General features: G+C 43.2%; 1 protein-coding gene across 1 annotated transcript in view; it reads left to right on the top strand.

Moving 5' to 3' along the window:
* Positions 1-785: 785 nt before the first annotated feature.
* LOC137504585 (putative olfactory receptor 2B8) overlaps positions 786-17,121 on the top strand; it is a 41,117-nt gene continuing 24,781 nt past the window's right edge. Inside the window, exon 1 of the mRNA XM_068233166.1 lies at positions 786-1,106. Coding sequence (XP_068089267.1) covers positions 786-1,106 — 321 coding nt within the window. The remainder of the gene's footprint in view (positions 1,107-17,121) is intronic.

A 17,121-nucleotide genomic window follows, 5' to 3' on the forward strand; every position in this document is an offset into this window, starting at 1 on the left:
GGGCTCTGTGGCCAATTTTATGGATTATGATTGTGCAGTAAAATTTGGTTTCCCTCTCACGTCTCTGGAACCTCAGCTTGTTGTCACTGCAGTGGATGATTCACCACTGCAGAGGAAGCGATCTCTCTCTCAGACTCCTGTATTGTTATGTCAGATTGGGGTTCTGCATAAAGAACAAATACAATTTCTGGTCATTAAGATGATTACCTCCACTGTGATCCTTAATATGCCGTGGCTTCAAAAGCATTCCCCTCAGATTGACTGGGCTTCCAGACAGTTGTTATCGTGGTCCCCCTATTGTCATCATCATTGTTTGGAGAAAGTAATGATATGCGCTACCAAGGTTCAAGTGGATAAGTTGCCTACTCAGTACTCTGAATTTGCTGATGTGTTTTGCCCTAAGGCTGCAGACAAGCTTCCTCCTCATCGGGATTTTGACTGTCCTATTGAGTTGGGATCCGGTTGTATGCCCCCTAAGGGCCATTTATATAATCTTTCCAGGCCTGAAAAGCTTGCCATGCAGGAATACATCAAAGAAAACTTGGCCAAAGGCTTCATCCGTCCTTCTAGGTCCCCGGCCGGGGCAGGTTTCTTTTTTGTACAGAAATGGCCTGCGACCATGTATAGACTACAGAGGTCTGAACAAGATCACGATAAAGAATCATTACCCTCTTCCCCTGATTGATGATTTATTTGCCCAGATTACCGATGCTGGTGTTTTTACCAAACTCGATCTTCGAGGGGCATACAACCTGATCCGCATAAGAGAGGGTGACAAGTGGAAGATGGCATTTAACACGCCCGACGGGCACTATGAGTATCATGTCATGCCCTTCGGGTTGTGCAATGCACCCGCCGTCTTCCAAGAGCTCATCAATGAGGTCTTCAGAGAAGTCCTCGGGCGGTTTGTTCTCGTGTATTTAGATGATATACTCATTTTTTCACCCAATTTGTCGGAACACAGAGAACATGTAAAGTATGTCTTGAAAAAATTGAGACAGAACTCCTTATACGCCAAGATTGAGAAATGTATTTTCGAAGTTTCAGAGGTTCCTTTTTTGGGGTACATAATCTCCTCATCGGGATTATCAATGGACCCAAAAAAGGTATCAGCGGTCCTGGAGTGGCCACAACCTTTAGGGTTGAAGGCACTTCAGCGATTCTTAGGTTTTGCCAATTATTACAGGAGGTTCATTAAGGGGTTATCTTCTGCGATATCACCTCTTACTGAGCTTACCAAGAAGGGAGCTGATACTTACAATTAGTCATCAGAGGCACAAGCTGCCTTTTCATCACTGAAACAATTGTTTTGCTCCGCTCCTATTTTGAGGCATGTGGATGTGTCCCTTCCATTCATTGTTGAGGTGGATGCCTCAGAAGTAGGGGTGGGGGCTGTACTGTCTCAGCACTCTGGGCTTCAGGGCAGGTTGCACCCGTGTGCATTATTTTCTCAGAAATTTTCTCCCGCCGAGAGAATTGATGACATAGGGAATCGAGAACTGTTGGCCATTAAACTCGCGTTTGAGGAATGGCGACACTGGCTTGAGGGTGCTGAACATACTATTACAGTCTATACTGATCACAAAAAGAATATATTGAAGAGCGAAACGACTCAATCCCAGACAGGCTCGCTGGTCTTTATTCTTTGCTAGATTCAGGTTTATTATCACGTATAGGCCAGGTAGTAAAAACATTAAAGCTGATGCTTTGTCTAGATGTTTTGAGCCTGAGACAGTACAGCCCGTCACTCCGGCAGGCATCCTTCCCGAGAAAGTGGTCCTTGCTACTATGATAGTTTGGGAGAATTTAGTCCCCACTTTTTAAAGTCAGCAGAAAGGTAGGAGACAGTCTAAAGAGTGGAAGGTTGTACCAAGTGATATAATGTGGGCCCTGCCGTCCAGAATGAGAAAGGTTAAAACTTCTCATACGTTTCCAGTTAAATCTGTGGTACAGGGGGATTCCTCTCCCACCCTCCCTGGGATGTTGGATACAGAAGGATCTAGGGAAAGGATGCAGGACAGACCTGATGGACCATGTCCGGAGTCCACGCCTCAACAGGGGGGGGGGGGGGTACTGTAACATCCGTAGAAATGGCGGTTGAGGGCACGCAGGGTGTCTCTGCAGCCATCTTGCCTTTCTGCTCAGGGACTTTGCCCGTGCCTCTGGTGTCTAGTACCCCGAGGACGGGGTTGTCTTTTGCACATGGAGTTCCTGCATGGCGCGGGCGCGCGCAGACAGGACCTTTATGCGGGGAGGAGGTGCGTCAGCTGACCGGCCGGTCGGCTGATATCAGAGGAGACTCACGGCGCTCCGGATTGGTTGATTGTTGTGGGTGCGGCTGTGGGGTCTCCTCTGCTTCATAAGCCTGCAATGTTCACTCGCAACTTGTCTGCTGTTGCGAATACTTATGTGCTAGCGCTCAGACCTTAGATAGTATCCGGTGTGCTTTGATCTGGGAGGAAACCAGGGATTTCACCCAAGACTAGGATTATTGTTTACTGTTATTGATATTCTGTGTATGACTCTTGCTACCCTCTAACTCTGCTCTTGCTTATCATTTCTGTACATCTGCCCATCTGACTCAGTTACTGAACCCTGCCTGATATCTTACTATTCTCTTGCCTGTCGATTCTGTACTGTGCCTGCTTGCTCGTTACTGATCATAGCCTGTCTGACCTCTCTACTCACCAGTGAGCCCTTGTCACTGGTGAGGTGCTCTACTGATAGTACCCACCAGCTCCTCTGGTGAGGTGAAGCCAAACTATCAGTTACTGTGTTCTAATAGTACCCACCAGCTCCTCTGGTGAGGTTAAGCCTATCTAATCAGTTACAGTGTTCTAATAGTACCCACCAGCTCCTCTGGTGAGGTCTAGCTAAACGATTCTGTTACTGTTGCACCAAGCACTACATACCTCGTTGCTTAGCAGCTATACTTGTATTATTGGTGATACTGCAGATCACCACATAATCAGGTATAACGTCTGTATTATTGGTGATTCTGCAGATCACACATAATCAGACATCTGTGTTGCTACACCAATCGTTAAAATATTATATATAAATTGGAATGTATAAATATTTTTTTTCTACAGAATGGCTTTAAAAAATTATACGAACGTAAATCAGTTTATCCTGCTGGGGCTTTCCAGTGTCCCTTATGCACAAAACATACTTTTTGTGATCTTTCTGGTCATGTACTTGTTCATTTTACTTGCAAATTCTCTCATTATCCTGGCTGCAATCGTGGACAGCAAACTTCACACCCCAATGTATTTTTTTCTTATAAATTTATCCCTTGTGGACATCTGCCTTTCGTCCACAATGATCCCAAGGATGCTGAGAGATCTGTTATCAGCTAAGAAAACTATTTCATTTGAAGAATGTTTTGCACAAATGTACATATCTGTTTCATTGGGAGTGACAGAATGTCTACTTTTACCCATAATGGCCTATGACCGTTATATTGCAATTTGCTTTCCCTTACATTATACCACAATTATTAACACAACTGTGTGTAGCAAAATAGTTACAGGAGTGTGGCTCTGTGGGTTTGTATTGCCTTTTTTTGCAGTCATATTTCTATGGAATCAAGATCTCTGCGGACGTAATACAATTAACCATTTTATGTGTGAGGTGCCAGAAATCTTATCATTAGGATGTGGAAACGTGATATTTGGTGAATCCTTCATTTTTGTGCAGGTCTTATTCATTTTAATTTCACCGTTTTTTTTTATTATCATAACATATATTAAAATAATAAGAACCATTTTAAATATAAGTACATTAGCAGGAAGAAGATCAGCCTTTTCAACTTGTGGATCCCACGTCATTGTTGTGACTTTATATTATGGCTCAGCTATGGCTACTTACATGAAACCTCAATCCGAGTCATCTAAGAAAGACAAATATTTAGCAATATTTTATGCTGCAGTCACACCATTATTGAATCCGCTGGTTTATACCCTGAGAAATAAGGAAGTGAAATCCGTGCTGAAGATTTGTTGGGTGAAGCACCAGAAGATGGACCACTGAACAATGCAGCATCCTCATCTAATCTAAACTCAGCTCTCATACTCATAGCATCTGAAGACCACTAGCAAATACCGTAGCTCAGCACTAGTTGTAGAGGAATTTACGTATTTAAGATTTATGATGTTAAAAAATACCATCAAATGTCTTGCCAAGAATTTATATCCCTTCCTAAAACTGATTAAAGCAACATGTTAGCAAGAAGCAAGATGCCTTTAGAATTAATTTCGTAAAACTGTTAGGCTTCTTTAACAGCGACATGTTGAGATGCAAACTAGCTTGCAAAAATAGAAACGCAATGCAACGAAGGGAAGAAGTTGCACCGTGCATTCTTCCTGATGAGCGTACAGTTACAAACAAAGCAAACAGTACAAACAAAGTATGATTCACTGCAAAGGTTAATGAGCATGTGCTGTACCATGCTGCATGCATTTTATTATGCTGATGGCTTTCACCGCACCGCTAATGCCTCAATTTGAATGTTCATTCATTTCATTTGTCTAATGCAACAATGTACCACAATGCCCCACTGGGAATGTAGCCTAAATATTTCTTTAACTTTTGCTCAGTGGTGCCACAGCCGAGTTTACTTGGAAACCTGTGACCATTTACTGCATTCTTTGAGGGCACATGATCAAGCCGCCAATAGACTGCTAATGACCCTAGGAACTAAAAGCAGAAGTCTGACTCCTCTGCTATCTGCAGGCACTGCCTCTAGTCGCAACTGACCAGAAATACACCATTGCAACAGTGGACTAGTAGTAAGTAATAGTACAGGGTGGTGCAAAAAAGGTCCCGCACAAGTCTCTTCTGGTGAAAGTATACAGACAGATGTCAGCTGGACCATCCCTGTGTGTGAGATACTTGAACTGTGCTGTGTGTGCTACCCGAGTTCATCGAAAGCTGAGTCACCGGCATCTGTTGTCATATGGGTCATGCTCTCATATGGCAAATAGAGGCAGCAATGGCTTCTATAAACCTGGGAAGCACACACATTACAGATCCAGTAACAGGCACACATGGAAAGGACACCTGGAATCTGTCTATATACTTGTGCTTGTGGCAAGCAATTGTGCTGTTTTTTCCTGAGCCACCTTGTATTAGCTGTATTCTCTCTGGACAAATTCTTTCTCACCAGGGATAAGCAAGATCAATTTCACAAAACGTGACATTTCCCTGAGTGGAAAGGGAGGGAAGGGTTGGGGGATTAAATCACCTAAGCCACTGCCTCTCACCAGTGTCCTCCATACCTCTATCCATCTTCCCAATACTTCTGCCTTGACAGTTCCGGTTTAGAAGGTGCAAGTATTGGGAAGGTGGGGAGTGGCATGGAGTGCATTGGTAAAAGGTGGTGACTTCGGTTTGTTTACCCCCATTGCCCTCCAGTTCCTTTCCTCAAAATTAATCACACACATCACTTTTTTATAAGAATCAACGGGCTACTCTGTCTACACTTCCTACTTCTACCTCCTACTTGCTCCTACAGCATCCCCTACACACTCTGAGTTGATATAAAATGTGCTTAAATAAATTGGCCCTGTGAGCTTGCAAGCCAATAAATAAAAAGGTAGTTAAAAAGTTGAAATGTGCTATGTGTTATGCAGCTTGCCTCAATGCAAATTTGTATTCGTTTTTTTTCTTTTAGCCCTTTTCCAGCCAAGCACGTGCCTAGTACGCTCTGGCAGGCAAGGGCTCCTACTGCCAAGAGCGTACCGAGTATGTTTTTTGCAATTTCCTGCTTTGTTTTCTTCTTGCTGTGTGCCTAAACCATCCACTGCAGCAGACAGCAGGAGAAGCTCCTAGGCATAGACCTCTGAGTTTCGTATTTCTAGCAGAGGCTCTTGATCGTCTGTCACATGACCCCAAGCACACACAGTGGCAGAGACAGAGCTGTAATCCGTATTCAGCGGCCGTGACAGTGAAAACCCCCCCCCAAAAAAACCACCCCAAAAAAGAAAACAACAACATTCCCAACAACATCCCTTTAAATTTGCTGTCATCTACAGTCCTCTGATATGAGTCCTCTCCCTGCACCTCTAAAGGGATACAGGGAAGCCTATTTTCCTGCACTCTTCTCCAGCAAATGTATAATCTGGTACATTTGAAGACCTAGTGCTCAAGCTATCGGGGCCTATTAAATGATTAGCAGGACAAGGAGGCTCTTCCTATTGGCTGTCTAGTACTGTCTGTCATTCAGCACATGTATAGGAGTCCTGGGTTTTACTGTGAGTTCGCTGGATAATTGTGAAAAAAGCTGTTTTATTACTGGGGTGTGTTGTAGACAGGAAAAGTGGGTCACAAATACATAGCTGCTATCGTTGGGTTCAGCAGAATCAGGGCTTTTACAAACAGTAACATTTTTGCCAGTAAATGTAATTCTTTGAAATAAAAAAAAAAAAAAAAACACAACAGAAAAATATTTTATTTTTATTTCACTTTTTTTTTTACGTATTTCACTTTAAAAAAATCTCCAGCAAAAAGTACAAATATTTGTTTCAGTGTTCAAACTTAATGATTACGGAAAGAAAAATATATATGTGTATATTTAAGGTGTCCTATTTCATGTAAGTTGTCTTGAAAAATCTCAAGTAAACCCAATGAGTACAAAATGTCTTAAAACTGCTTGGCAGTAGATGTTGGCGTTTAGGACAAATCAGCTGGCAGCAAAAGGGTTAAACTACCATGTTGTTTAAATATTCATGTGTAGGTTTCTAGATCAAAATACATTTTCCCTGCAGAGAACAGTTTAAGGTAGCTTACCTCTGTTTCACTGGGAAATGCAGAAGCCTCTGTTTTGATATACCTGCCCACCCCCTTCTGTCCTCCAATGATCTCTGCCTGACTTCCCCATGCATTTCTCACCTGCACAGCTTCAGGACTTCTCAAGAGCTGACCCCACCCTATATAAATCCCTCCCACTGACCCTCAGACTTGCACTTTCCTTTAACACCTTCAAGCAAGCCCTCAAAACACACTTCTTCAAAATGGAACACCCCACATCTACCACACTTTAGCTCTCTCAGCTGAGCACCTTTTCTACAGCCCTATTTTATGTGTCCCTCCCCCTACCTTTAGATTGTAAACCTTTGGCAGGGTCCCCCCCCCCCTCCTCCCTTTAGTGTGTCCTTTTTGATTTTGCAACCCCAGCGCTATGACATCCTTCCCATGGACTAACTTGGACTTGAATTGCTTGGTCTCTGTAAAATCACATGATCATTCATCTTATACCCTTGTCACCAATTATGTATTTTGTATATTAGTGTACACCATTGTCTGTATTATTATGTACCCCATGTTTGTTTCTTACTTTGTACAGCGCCATGGAATATGTTGGTGCTTTATCAATCAATAATAATACCCTGTTTGCGTGGACAACCTTGCACTATGTTTTATAACCATTTGCTACCTCTCTGTCTGTCACCCCTTGTTTACATTGTACGTGTCCATATGTATTGTCCAGCAGACACTTCAGCAGAAAAGGAGGGGGGAAGAGTTAAGAAACATGCCTTCAGAGAGCTTCAGCCAGCAATGCTTACATTTGCCATAAGCCATAGATAAGCTATCTTGAACTGTTTTCTGCAGTGAAAGTGTGCATTTTTATACTCAGAGAATGTGTGGGATTGCTTTCAAATGTTTTTATTTTTAAGTGAGAGTAGTTACTAACATTTTAGTTTTGGGAGTATAATCTCACTTCAACGCATGAGATTAAATATTTTATATAAAAACATTCTTAGTCTTATGAGGGCATAAAAAATACCAAAAGTGTATGTGTAATGCCTGGCAGATCTCCCGCTTTCTTTTCAGCTGCTATGCCCTAATCTATTACCACCTTCTTCACCCTTTGTGGCATGTCCCTGCTAGAATGAGAGGTGAGGAAGTAACACCTGCCCGACTTCGGTTACACCCAGGCCTTGGAGGTGCAAGGCATAGCAGCTGAGGCCTAGAAAGCCAGAGTACCAAAAGAGGTCACCACTGAGGCCATCAACACAGTTCAGCAGTATCACATGCACAGTTCAAGTACAGTAATCCAAGTATGAATCTCTTCATGCAAAACCATGCAACAGCAAAAGTAATTTGGTTGACAGAGTTCCAGCAGACTTGCATGCAGGGTATCGACAAGAAGTGACTGATGTACCTGGCACAGTTCTCTTTGAGTCTGCATGCAAGATTATATAAATGGATAGCAGACGTTCAAGATGATATATGACAGGTTTGTGCAAGACTATAAGCACACTGTTAGCTGACTGATAAGGAGAGTAGACTATACTTATCATCCAAGGCAAGTGGCTTACAGAGAATGTCCAGTAACAGTCCGAGGTCAGTCCAGGTGGCAATCAAGGGAAATTCAGTAACTTAGCAGAGGTCGGTCCAGGCAGCAATCAAGGGAAGTCCAATAACTTAGCAGAGGTCGGTCCAGGCAGCAGGCAAAGGGTAATCCAGGAAACAAGCAGAGGTTAAATACAACAGAGTAAGCCAATACAAGCCGAGGTCAAAGTCCAGAATATCAACACAGGATTCAGAGTGTGCACCCAGCAACTAGCCAAAGCTTATGCTATCATGGGCGATGACTGGGAGCACTCCGCACATTTAAATAGCAATCATTCTCTAATCAGTGGCCCGCCAGCTTCCGCTCCACCAATCACACAGCAAGGCATAATCAGCTAAAGATCAGCTAACACCGCTCCTGTCAGTTGAGTGGGTCAGCTGACTATAGTTTACCCTTGCGGAGGGCGTACTGTGAACGCTCCCTCCGCCTATCAGTGTGTGGACTGTGAGTCAGCGGCGGGGCCGGTGGCGGGGAACAAGCGCTGAGACCCGAAAGTGGCAGAGTCTGCCCGGGTGTCGGCAGCGCTTTCAAGATTAACAGGTACATTCCTTACAGAATGTCAGTTAAAGGGACTCCGAGCAGTGCAGAAACTATGGAAAGATGCATATCATTTTAAAGCTCTCTTTCTCCTCTTTCCAATGATATATAAACCCCCGCCCTACGCTTTTTAGTTTTCGCTATTTTCGCGATTGAAATTGCCGCGGCTGCGATTTCAATCGCGAAAATAGAGAAAACTAAAAGGCGTAGGGCGACGATATAGGTGTCGCCAGAAAGAGGAGAAAGAGAGCTTTAAAATGATATCCATCAAGTCATAGTTATATTGTATTACACAGGACGACACTTTCCCCAGTGTCAGCAGCTCCATTCAGTAGAATGGAGCTGCTGACTTTAGGAAAAAGTCGTCCTGTGTAATACAATATAACTATGGAAAGATGGATATCATTTTAAAGCTCTCTTTCTCCTCTTTCTGGCGACACCTAAATCGTCGCCCTACGCATTTTAAGCCGCATCTACACGAGTAGATGCGGCCGCGATGTTCCTTATCAATCGAGCCGCTGATGCGGCTCGATTGATAAGATCCGACAGGACGGATCTCCGCACCGCCGATTCCCTGCTCGCTCCCCGCGAGGGGAGAATGGCAGGGAATTGAGCGGAAGATAAGCGGCGCCGGCGGGGACGAGCGGGCACGAGCGGGGAATCGAATGCGACGCACGCGCGGTGAGCGGGGACGCGGCGGGCACGCGGAAGATGCGATCCGGCGGCTAATCTTGCCGCCGGATCGCTACAACCTCTCTCCGTGTAGACGGGGCTTTAGTTTTCTCTATTTTCGCGATTGAAATCGCGGCCGCTGCAATTTCAATCGTGAAAATAGCGAAAACTAAAAGGCGTAGGGCGGCATTTTATATATCATTGGAAAGAGAAGAAAGACAGCTTTAAAATGATATGCATCTTTCCATAGTTTCTGCACTGTTCAGAGTCCCTTTAAAGAGACACTGAAGCGAAAAAAAAAATATGATATAGTGAATTGGTTGTGTAAGATTAGCAGTAAAGAAAATATTCTCATACTTTTATTTTCAGGTATATAGTGTTTTTTCTAACATTGCATCATTCTATAATATGTGCAGATTACACAACACTCTGCATTCAAAATGAGTCTTTCAGAGCAGTCTGTGAAGTAGCAGAGAAAAAGTAAACAGTTCACTTACAGTTGAGATAATAAAAGTCAGATAACAGCCCTCTCCACGACTAACTTAGTCGGAGAGCTTAATGGCTTGTTTGCATAGAGATAACAACTGGAGTTTCTCAACTCTTCCTGTACTGGAAACAATTAGACTGATGTATCTGATATTAATGTTTTATTTCTTAGCTGTGCTAAACATACAAATCATATCATCATTTTTTTTCCGCTTCAGTGTCTCTTTAAAGCATGTAAGGGCTATGATCAGAGAGATTATGACACTGCTAAAAGCAAAAGTGCAGCAACAATAAAAATCTGTGATTGAGGTGCTTGTCCTGGTGCTAGTGAGGTGCTGATGGAACTTTTGTCAGCAGTTCAATAAAAGTTCTTACTTTACAAGTATTAGGTGACAATTACTAGAAATAAATAATTATTAAATTTGTTGAAATTACCTCTTGCATCTGTTCAACAACCATAATTAGTATAGAAAGTAATGAACCATTTGGGACGTACTGCTTACGGGAATAAAAATAAAAATGTATTATTGAACAAAGCAATGATTATATAAAAAGAAGGAATATTTAAACAGCAGGCATTCATTGCTAAAATTCATCATATTGAAATTCTGCTGATCTCTTTACAAGCAGTTTGTGATGTTAGCATTGATTTTACCTTGTTAATTGCAGTATTTATACAGCCAGCCATGGTTATGTCATAAAATGTCACACCCCAATATATGTCAATATATGTGACTAGTATAATGTTAGTTTTATTTTTTTCTGTATAGCTCAGTAAATGTTGTAAATGTTGTATAGTTAATGCATAGCTAAGGAACCATTTTGTAGAATATGTAATCAAATAATTACATAAATCTAGGAAAGACAAATGTTGTCAAACAAATTTACATAATTTTTATGAATGAAGACGATTGTAGATATTTAAATAGAGGAGGGGCTGTAGATACTGTATAATATCTTGAAACTTTGAAAGATCCTGTGAAACAGTTGCACAGGGATGCTTAGTGAAGTGTGGTCCGGTGTTGGTCGAGGAGCAGATATGCAGTCATCAAACCAACAAACTTTGATTTCGGTGATACCTTTATTCAGATGCTGAGGAAGAAATGTAACATTTTAAAACCTTACAATAAACCACGTACAGTCATTGAAGGTATCACTGCAATCAGCACGGATGCTTAATGTATTGGATAAGGTCTGTTGTGTTATATAACTCACTCTTAATGGGCAAAATGGTGACTTAAAGAACGTTTTTACTGAGTTTTAATTTTTTTTTTTAAACTCTGATTGGTTCATCACCGAAAGTGACTTACCACAGGGTTTGTTTTGGCGTACAGTTTATTTTTTTTTATTTTTTTTTAAATTAGCTATAAAGACTGTTTCTTAACTGAATTATTACATGAAGAAAAAAAGCACACAATTTTGACAAATGGAAAGTACTGTGCATAGTGAGCTAAAAACTTGTAAAGTTTAGGAGGAATTCAATTAAATGATTTCCCAATGAAAAAGTATTTAAGTGTCTTTGTAGATTATAGGCTTAAAGGAAACACAAGGTGAAAACTAGAGATGGTCGCTGGATTTATAAATACCGCAATTCCTGACGGAATTTGGTGATTCCTGTTCCGATGCGGTTATAGCGCTTAGGCGGAATTTCCGCGGAAAAAATAAAATTCCACGGAATTCAAATTTTTTCCCCCACCGAACTGATTTCTGCCTAATAAGAAGAATTTCAACTCCATAGACTTCCTCCCTTCCTTCCGAAGGGTCTCATCTTCCAGGGAATTGTAGGATTTCAAAAGCCAGCTTACATACCTTGGCCAGGAATTGAACCCAGGTCTAGCACTTGGTAGGTAGCTCTCTTCACCACTACATGCTGAAGCCAGCCTAGCATGTACCATTATGATATATCCAAGAGAAAAATGAGCTTGCTTAGGGATTTGTAGGATGTCAAAAGCCAACTCACATACATTGGCCAGGCCCAGGAATTGAACCCAGGCCTACCGCTCTGTAGGCTGCTATCCTAACCACCAACACAACACACTACAATGCTACATGCTGAAGCCAGCCTAGCATGTACCATTGTGATATATCCAAGAGAAAAATGAGCTTGCTTAGGGATTTGTAGGATGTCAAAAGCCAACTCACATACATTGGCCAGGCCCAGTAATTGAACCCAGGCCTACCGCTCTGTAGGCTGCTATCCTAACCACCAACACAACACACTACAATGCTACATGCTGAAGCCAGCCTAGCATGTACCATTGTGATATATCCAAGAGAAAAATGAGCTTGCTTAGGGAATTGTAGGATTTCAAACACCAGCTTACATACATTGGCCAGGAATCAAACCCGGGTCTAGTGCTCGGTAGGCTGCTATCCTAACCATTATACCACTAACACAACACACTACAATGCTACATGCTGAAGCCAGCCTAGCATGTACCATTGTGATATACCCAAGAAAAAAATTCTCTCTCTCTCTCTCTCTCTCTAGGACTTGATGCCATTAAACTGAATTTTCAGCTTAAAACCATCAACAGATATCGGCAGAATTTCACAGGCAATTTTGGAATTCCACCGGATTGAAAAAGCAATTCCGTTCTGACCAAATGGAACGGAATGACCAATTTCCGCCTAAAATTGTGGAAAATACAATTCCACAGAAAGCGGTGACCATGCCTAAGAGAGAAAGAGAGAGAGAGAGAGAGAGGCAAGGCCATGCCTGGGTGGGCTTGAACCACCAACCTTACAGTTAACAGCCAAACGCACTAACCAATTGTGCCACAAAGACTGTGCACGCAGCTGCTGTTGAATGATTTTATGGGGATGTATGTGTGTCTTTTGGAGGAAGGAAGTAAGTCTGCTCCAAGAAGTTTCAGCATGTAGTGTTGGTGGTATAATGGTTAGGATAGCAGCCTACCAAGCGGTAAACCTGGGTTTGATTCCCAGCCAATGTATGTGAACTGGCTTTTGAAATCCTAAAATTCCCTAAGCAAGCTCATTTTTCTCTTGGATATATCACAATGGTACATGCTAGGCTGGCTTTAGCATGTAGCATTGTAGTGTGTTGTGTTGGTGGTATAATGGTTAGGATAGCAGCCTACCAAGCACTAGACCTGGGTTCGATTCCCGGCCAATGTATGTAAGCTGGCTTTTGAAATCCTACAATTCCCTAAGAAAGCTCATTTTTCTCTTGGATAGTTCACAATGGTACATGCTAGGCTGGCTTCAGCATGTAGCATTGTAGCGTGTTGTGTTGGTGGTGTAACGGTTAGGATAGCAGCCTACTGACCACTAGACCTGGGTTTGATTCCCGGCCAAAGTATGTAAGCTGGCTTTTGAAATCCTACAATTCCCTAAGCAAGCTCATTTTTCTCTTGGTTATATCACAATGGTACATGCTAGGCTGGCTTCAGCAAGTAGCATTGTAGTGTGTTGTGTTGGTGGTATAATGGTTAGGATAGCAGCCTACAGAACGGTAGGCCTGGGTTCAATTCCTGGGCCTGGCCAATGTATGTGAGTTGGCTTTTGACATCCTACAAATCCCTAAGCAAGTTCATTTTTCTCTTGGATATATCATAATGGTACATGCTATGCTGGCTTCAGCATGTAGTGATGGTTGTGGTATAGTGGGGAAGATAGCCGCCTACCAAGCAACCTGGATTCAATTCCTGGCCAAGGTATGTAAGCTGGCTTTTGAAATCCTACTAATTCCCTGGAAGACGAAACCCTCCTCCCTCCGGGAGGAAGGGAGGAGAAAAAGGACTAAGGGAACGGTCTATGGGCTACCATATAGCATAAACAAGGTTCCATTTGTGATTATTTACATTTTTCTGACGGAATCCGGAATTCCGCGGAATTTCACAAAAATCCGGCGGAATTTTCATAGCGACGGAATTCAGCGCTGGCGGAATCCGCGAATTCCGGCGGAACGGAATTTGGTCTTTCCGATCATCCCTAGTGAAAACAAACTGATGTGATAAACAAATTATTATTATTATTATTTTGTATTTATAAAGCGCCAACATATTCCGTGTACAATGTAAGAAAACAAACAAGGGATACATAATGATGCAATGATATACATCAAATATGAACACTGATACAAAGTACAGAACTGCTGATTACAATAGCAAATTTAACATGATGACTAAAATGTATAAATGTCTAACAACAAGCAAGCAATTAAATTAATAACATTACATGACACAAAAGGATGAGAGCCCTGCCCTTGTGAGCTTACAATCTAAAGGAATGGGGTGGAAACAAGAGCTGGGGGTAGTATACAGTATATGTACAGGCAGTGCGTAATTAGGTTATTTAGTGGGTGCATGCAGGGGCGTAACTAGAAATTACTGGCCCCCCTGCGAAACTATGGATGGGGCCCCTAATACCTCTAACCCTCCCCACACACACAATTCCAGCATTTTAAACTGAGAACCAATTCACAATTAAACTGAGATGCAGTCATTAGAACAAGTGTGCAGAGAATAGAAAGCTTTTTCTCTCCGTGCCCAGACTCCTGAAGCATCACTACAGGACACAGCACTTGGGAAGAGGTAGCAAGGCTCGGGGTAGAACAGTGCTATACACAAGACCCTGCTGAACAATGAATAGGGACTGTCTACAAATCTTTGTCTGCAAACCTTTGTATGATTCTTGATCAGTGGCTGAGCAGATGCCGTCATTAGAACAATTGTGCAGAGCAGAAAGTGTTTTCTCTCCTTGCCTTAGTTGTCAGTCTCTCAGGATGGGGCCCCCTGTGGTTTCTGGGCCCCCCTGCGGCTGCATCCCTTGCAGGGTCTATTGTTACGCCCCTGGGTGCATGACCTAAGCTAGAGAATATGCTTGTCGGGAAAGGTGGGTTTTGAGGGAGCGTTTAAAGATTTCAAAGATCTAGATGCTTGCATGTATGTGGCTTAGTAGCTTTTTTTTTTTTTTTTATAAACAAGCTATTGGACAGGAATACCGAATCTAATAAAGTGGCCAAGGAATGTATATACAACAGTCACACTTTTGTGACTCCTGATTGTCTTCCTCTGCAAAGACTTTGAATTCTGGGTTACTCTTTTGGGTCTTAAAGTGAATGTTTACCACTTTAAAAATCTAAAAGTCAGATACTCACCTAAGGAGAGGGAAGGCTCGGTCCTAATGAGCCTTCCCTCTCCTCTCCCGGTGCCCGGTCCCGTTCAGGATCCCCCGTAGCAGTATTCGACCAGTTCGGTCAAATACTGTCACTTCCGCAGCTGAAGGGAGCTTTCAGAAGCCTTCGAGAGCACTCGGGCTCCCGAAGACGGGCCGCTCCATACTACACATGCGTAAGCGCCCTCTATGACGCACTCGCTCGTGTGTAGTATGGAGTGGCCCGTCTTCGGAAGCCCGAGTGCTCCCGAAGATCTCCGAAGTCCCTGCGGCGGCGGACGCGAACGGGGGAGCCAGCGCAGCACCGAGGGCACCGGGAGAGGAGAGGGAAGGCTCATTAGGACCGAGCCTTCCCTCTCCTTAGGTGAGTATCTGACTTTTTGATTTTTAAAGTGGTAACCATTGGCTTTAAGCCGTACAGTGCTCTACAAGCTACGTGATACTCACAATGGTCACTTAGGGAGTGAACAGGTGCTGTTGTAGGTCTGAGCTCTCAGACAAAACACAAATACATCAATCTAAAAAACAACCCCCTCCCTTTTTTGGGGTCTCTTTTTCTTTCTATGGTTTCTCCACTATTGTTTGAACTTTGGTTCCGATGTGACTTATGATAGCTAACTATGGATATGGGTCTTTGTATCCGTGTGACACTCCAGCAGACCATTTCATTCATTTTTGAATTAAGTATAAGAGATAATGGCCCATATGCAATTCACTTTTTCACCTGATTTTTCTCCTAGGAGATAATTTTTCATTTTCTATTTAAAATAAATTTTCAGCACTTTTCAACTGAAAAAGTACCAAAAGGTTGGTGAAAATTAATTATCAAAATTATTTCCAGTATTTTCTTGCTTGCTGGTAGTTTTAAATGTATTTTATTGACAATTTTGAAAATATCACCTAGGAGAAAAAGCAGGTGATAACCACTTCTGGATTTCCGGATTTCAGCCTGATCTGTGCTGCGGGGGCTCTTCAGCCCGCAGCACAGATCAGATAGCAGGCAGGGCGATCAGACTTCCCCCCTTTTTTCCCCCACTAGGAGGATGTCCTGCTGGGGGGGGTCTGATCGCCGCCGCGCTGCTGTGCCTAGCGGGGGGGGGGGGGCTTCTCAAAGCCCCCCCTCCACAGCGCTATTCCTCCCTCTGCCTCCTTCCCTCCCTCCCCTCTTCATTATGGGCTGCGCAGGACGGAAATCCGTCCTGCGCCGCCTCAGATAGGCTTCAGCCTATGAGATGCCGGCGATCCCCGGCCAATCACAGGCCGGGGATCGCCGATCTCCTCTACGGCGCTGCTGCGCAGCAGCGCCGTATGTATGTAAACAGCGGGGAAGATCTTCCCCGCGTGTTTACATTTACCCTGCGGGCCGTGATTGGAGGCTCGCAGGGTGTTCACGGAGACACCCTCCGTGAACTGACATGGAACGAAACCGCTTCAGGATTCAGGGGCGTACTTATGCGTACGCAGAATCCTGATGTGGATAAAATTAATTGCATATGGGCCAATGTATTTGATACATGAGTATATATAAGGGTAAATAATATGTGAAATGTTTTATTTAGTGTTTTATTCTTATGATGACAAAAAATCCTCCTCGAAGCTCTAGCCACCGGCAATTTGGGGCGCAGATGCTTTTCTTCCTGTTTGCGTCCCACTGTGGAATGCATGGCACACACGTCCGCCTGCCCTGTGCTTGCGTGGGGCGGGACGCGTATGCGGCAATGCGTAAAACAGGACGCTTTGTCTAATTTCTGATGGCAATGCTGATGGGCTGGAGACGCAATCGTCATTATACAACTCCTTCCCTGAAGAGGGCGTCAATGGATACGGTAAAACTAGTTGGATAATGGGCTCTCTGGTCACCCTGCCTGCCTGCAGCCTCACACCAAAGACCATCTTTATGCTTATTAATCTGGTAACTATGTACAATTGAC

This window comes from Hyperolius riggenbachi, chromosome 4 (genome assembly GCF_040937935.1).
Source record: "Hyperolius riggenbachi isolate aHypRig1 chromosome 4, aHypRig1.pri, whole genome shotgun sequence".
NCBI classification, from domain to species: Eukaryota; Metazoa; Chordata; class Amphibia; order Anura; family Hyperoliidae; genus Hyperolius; species Hyperolius riggenbachi.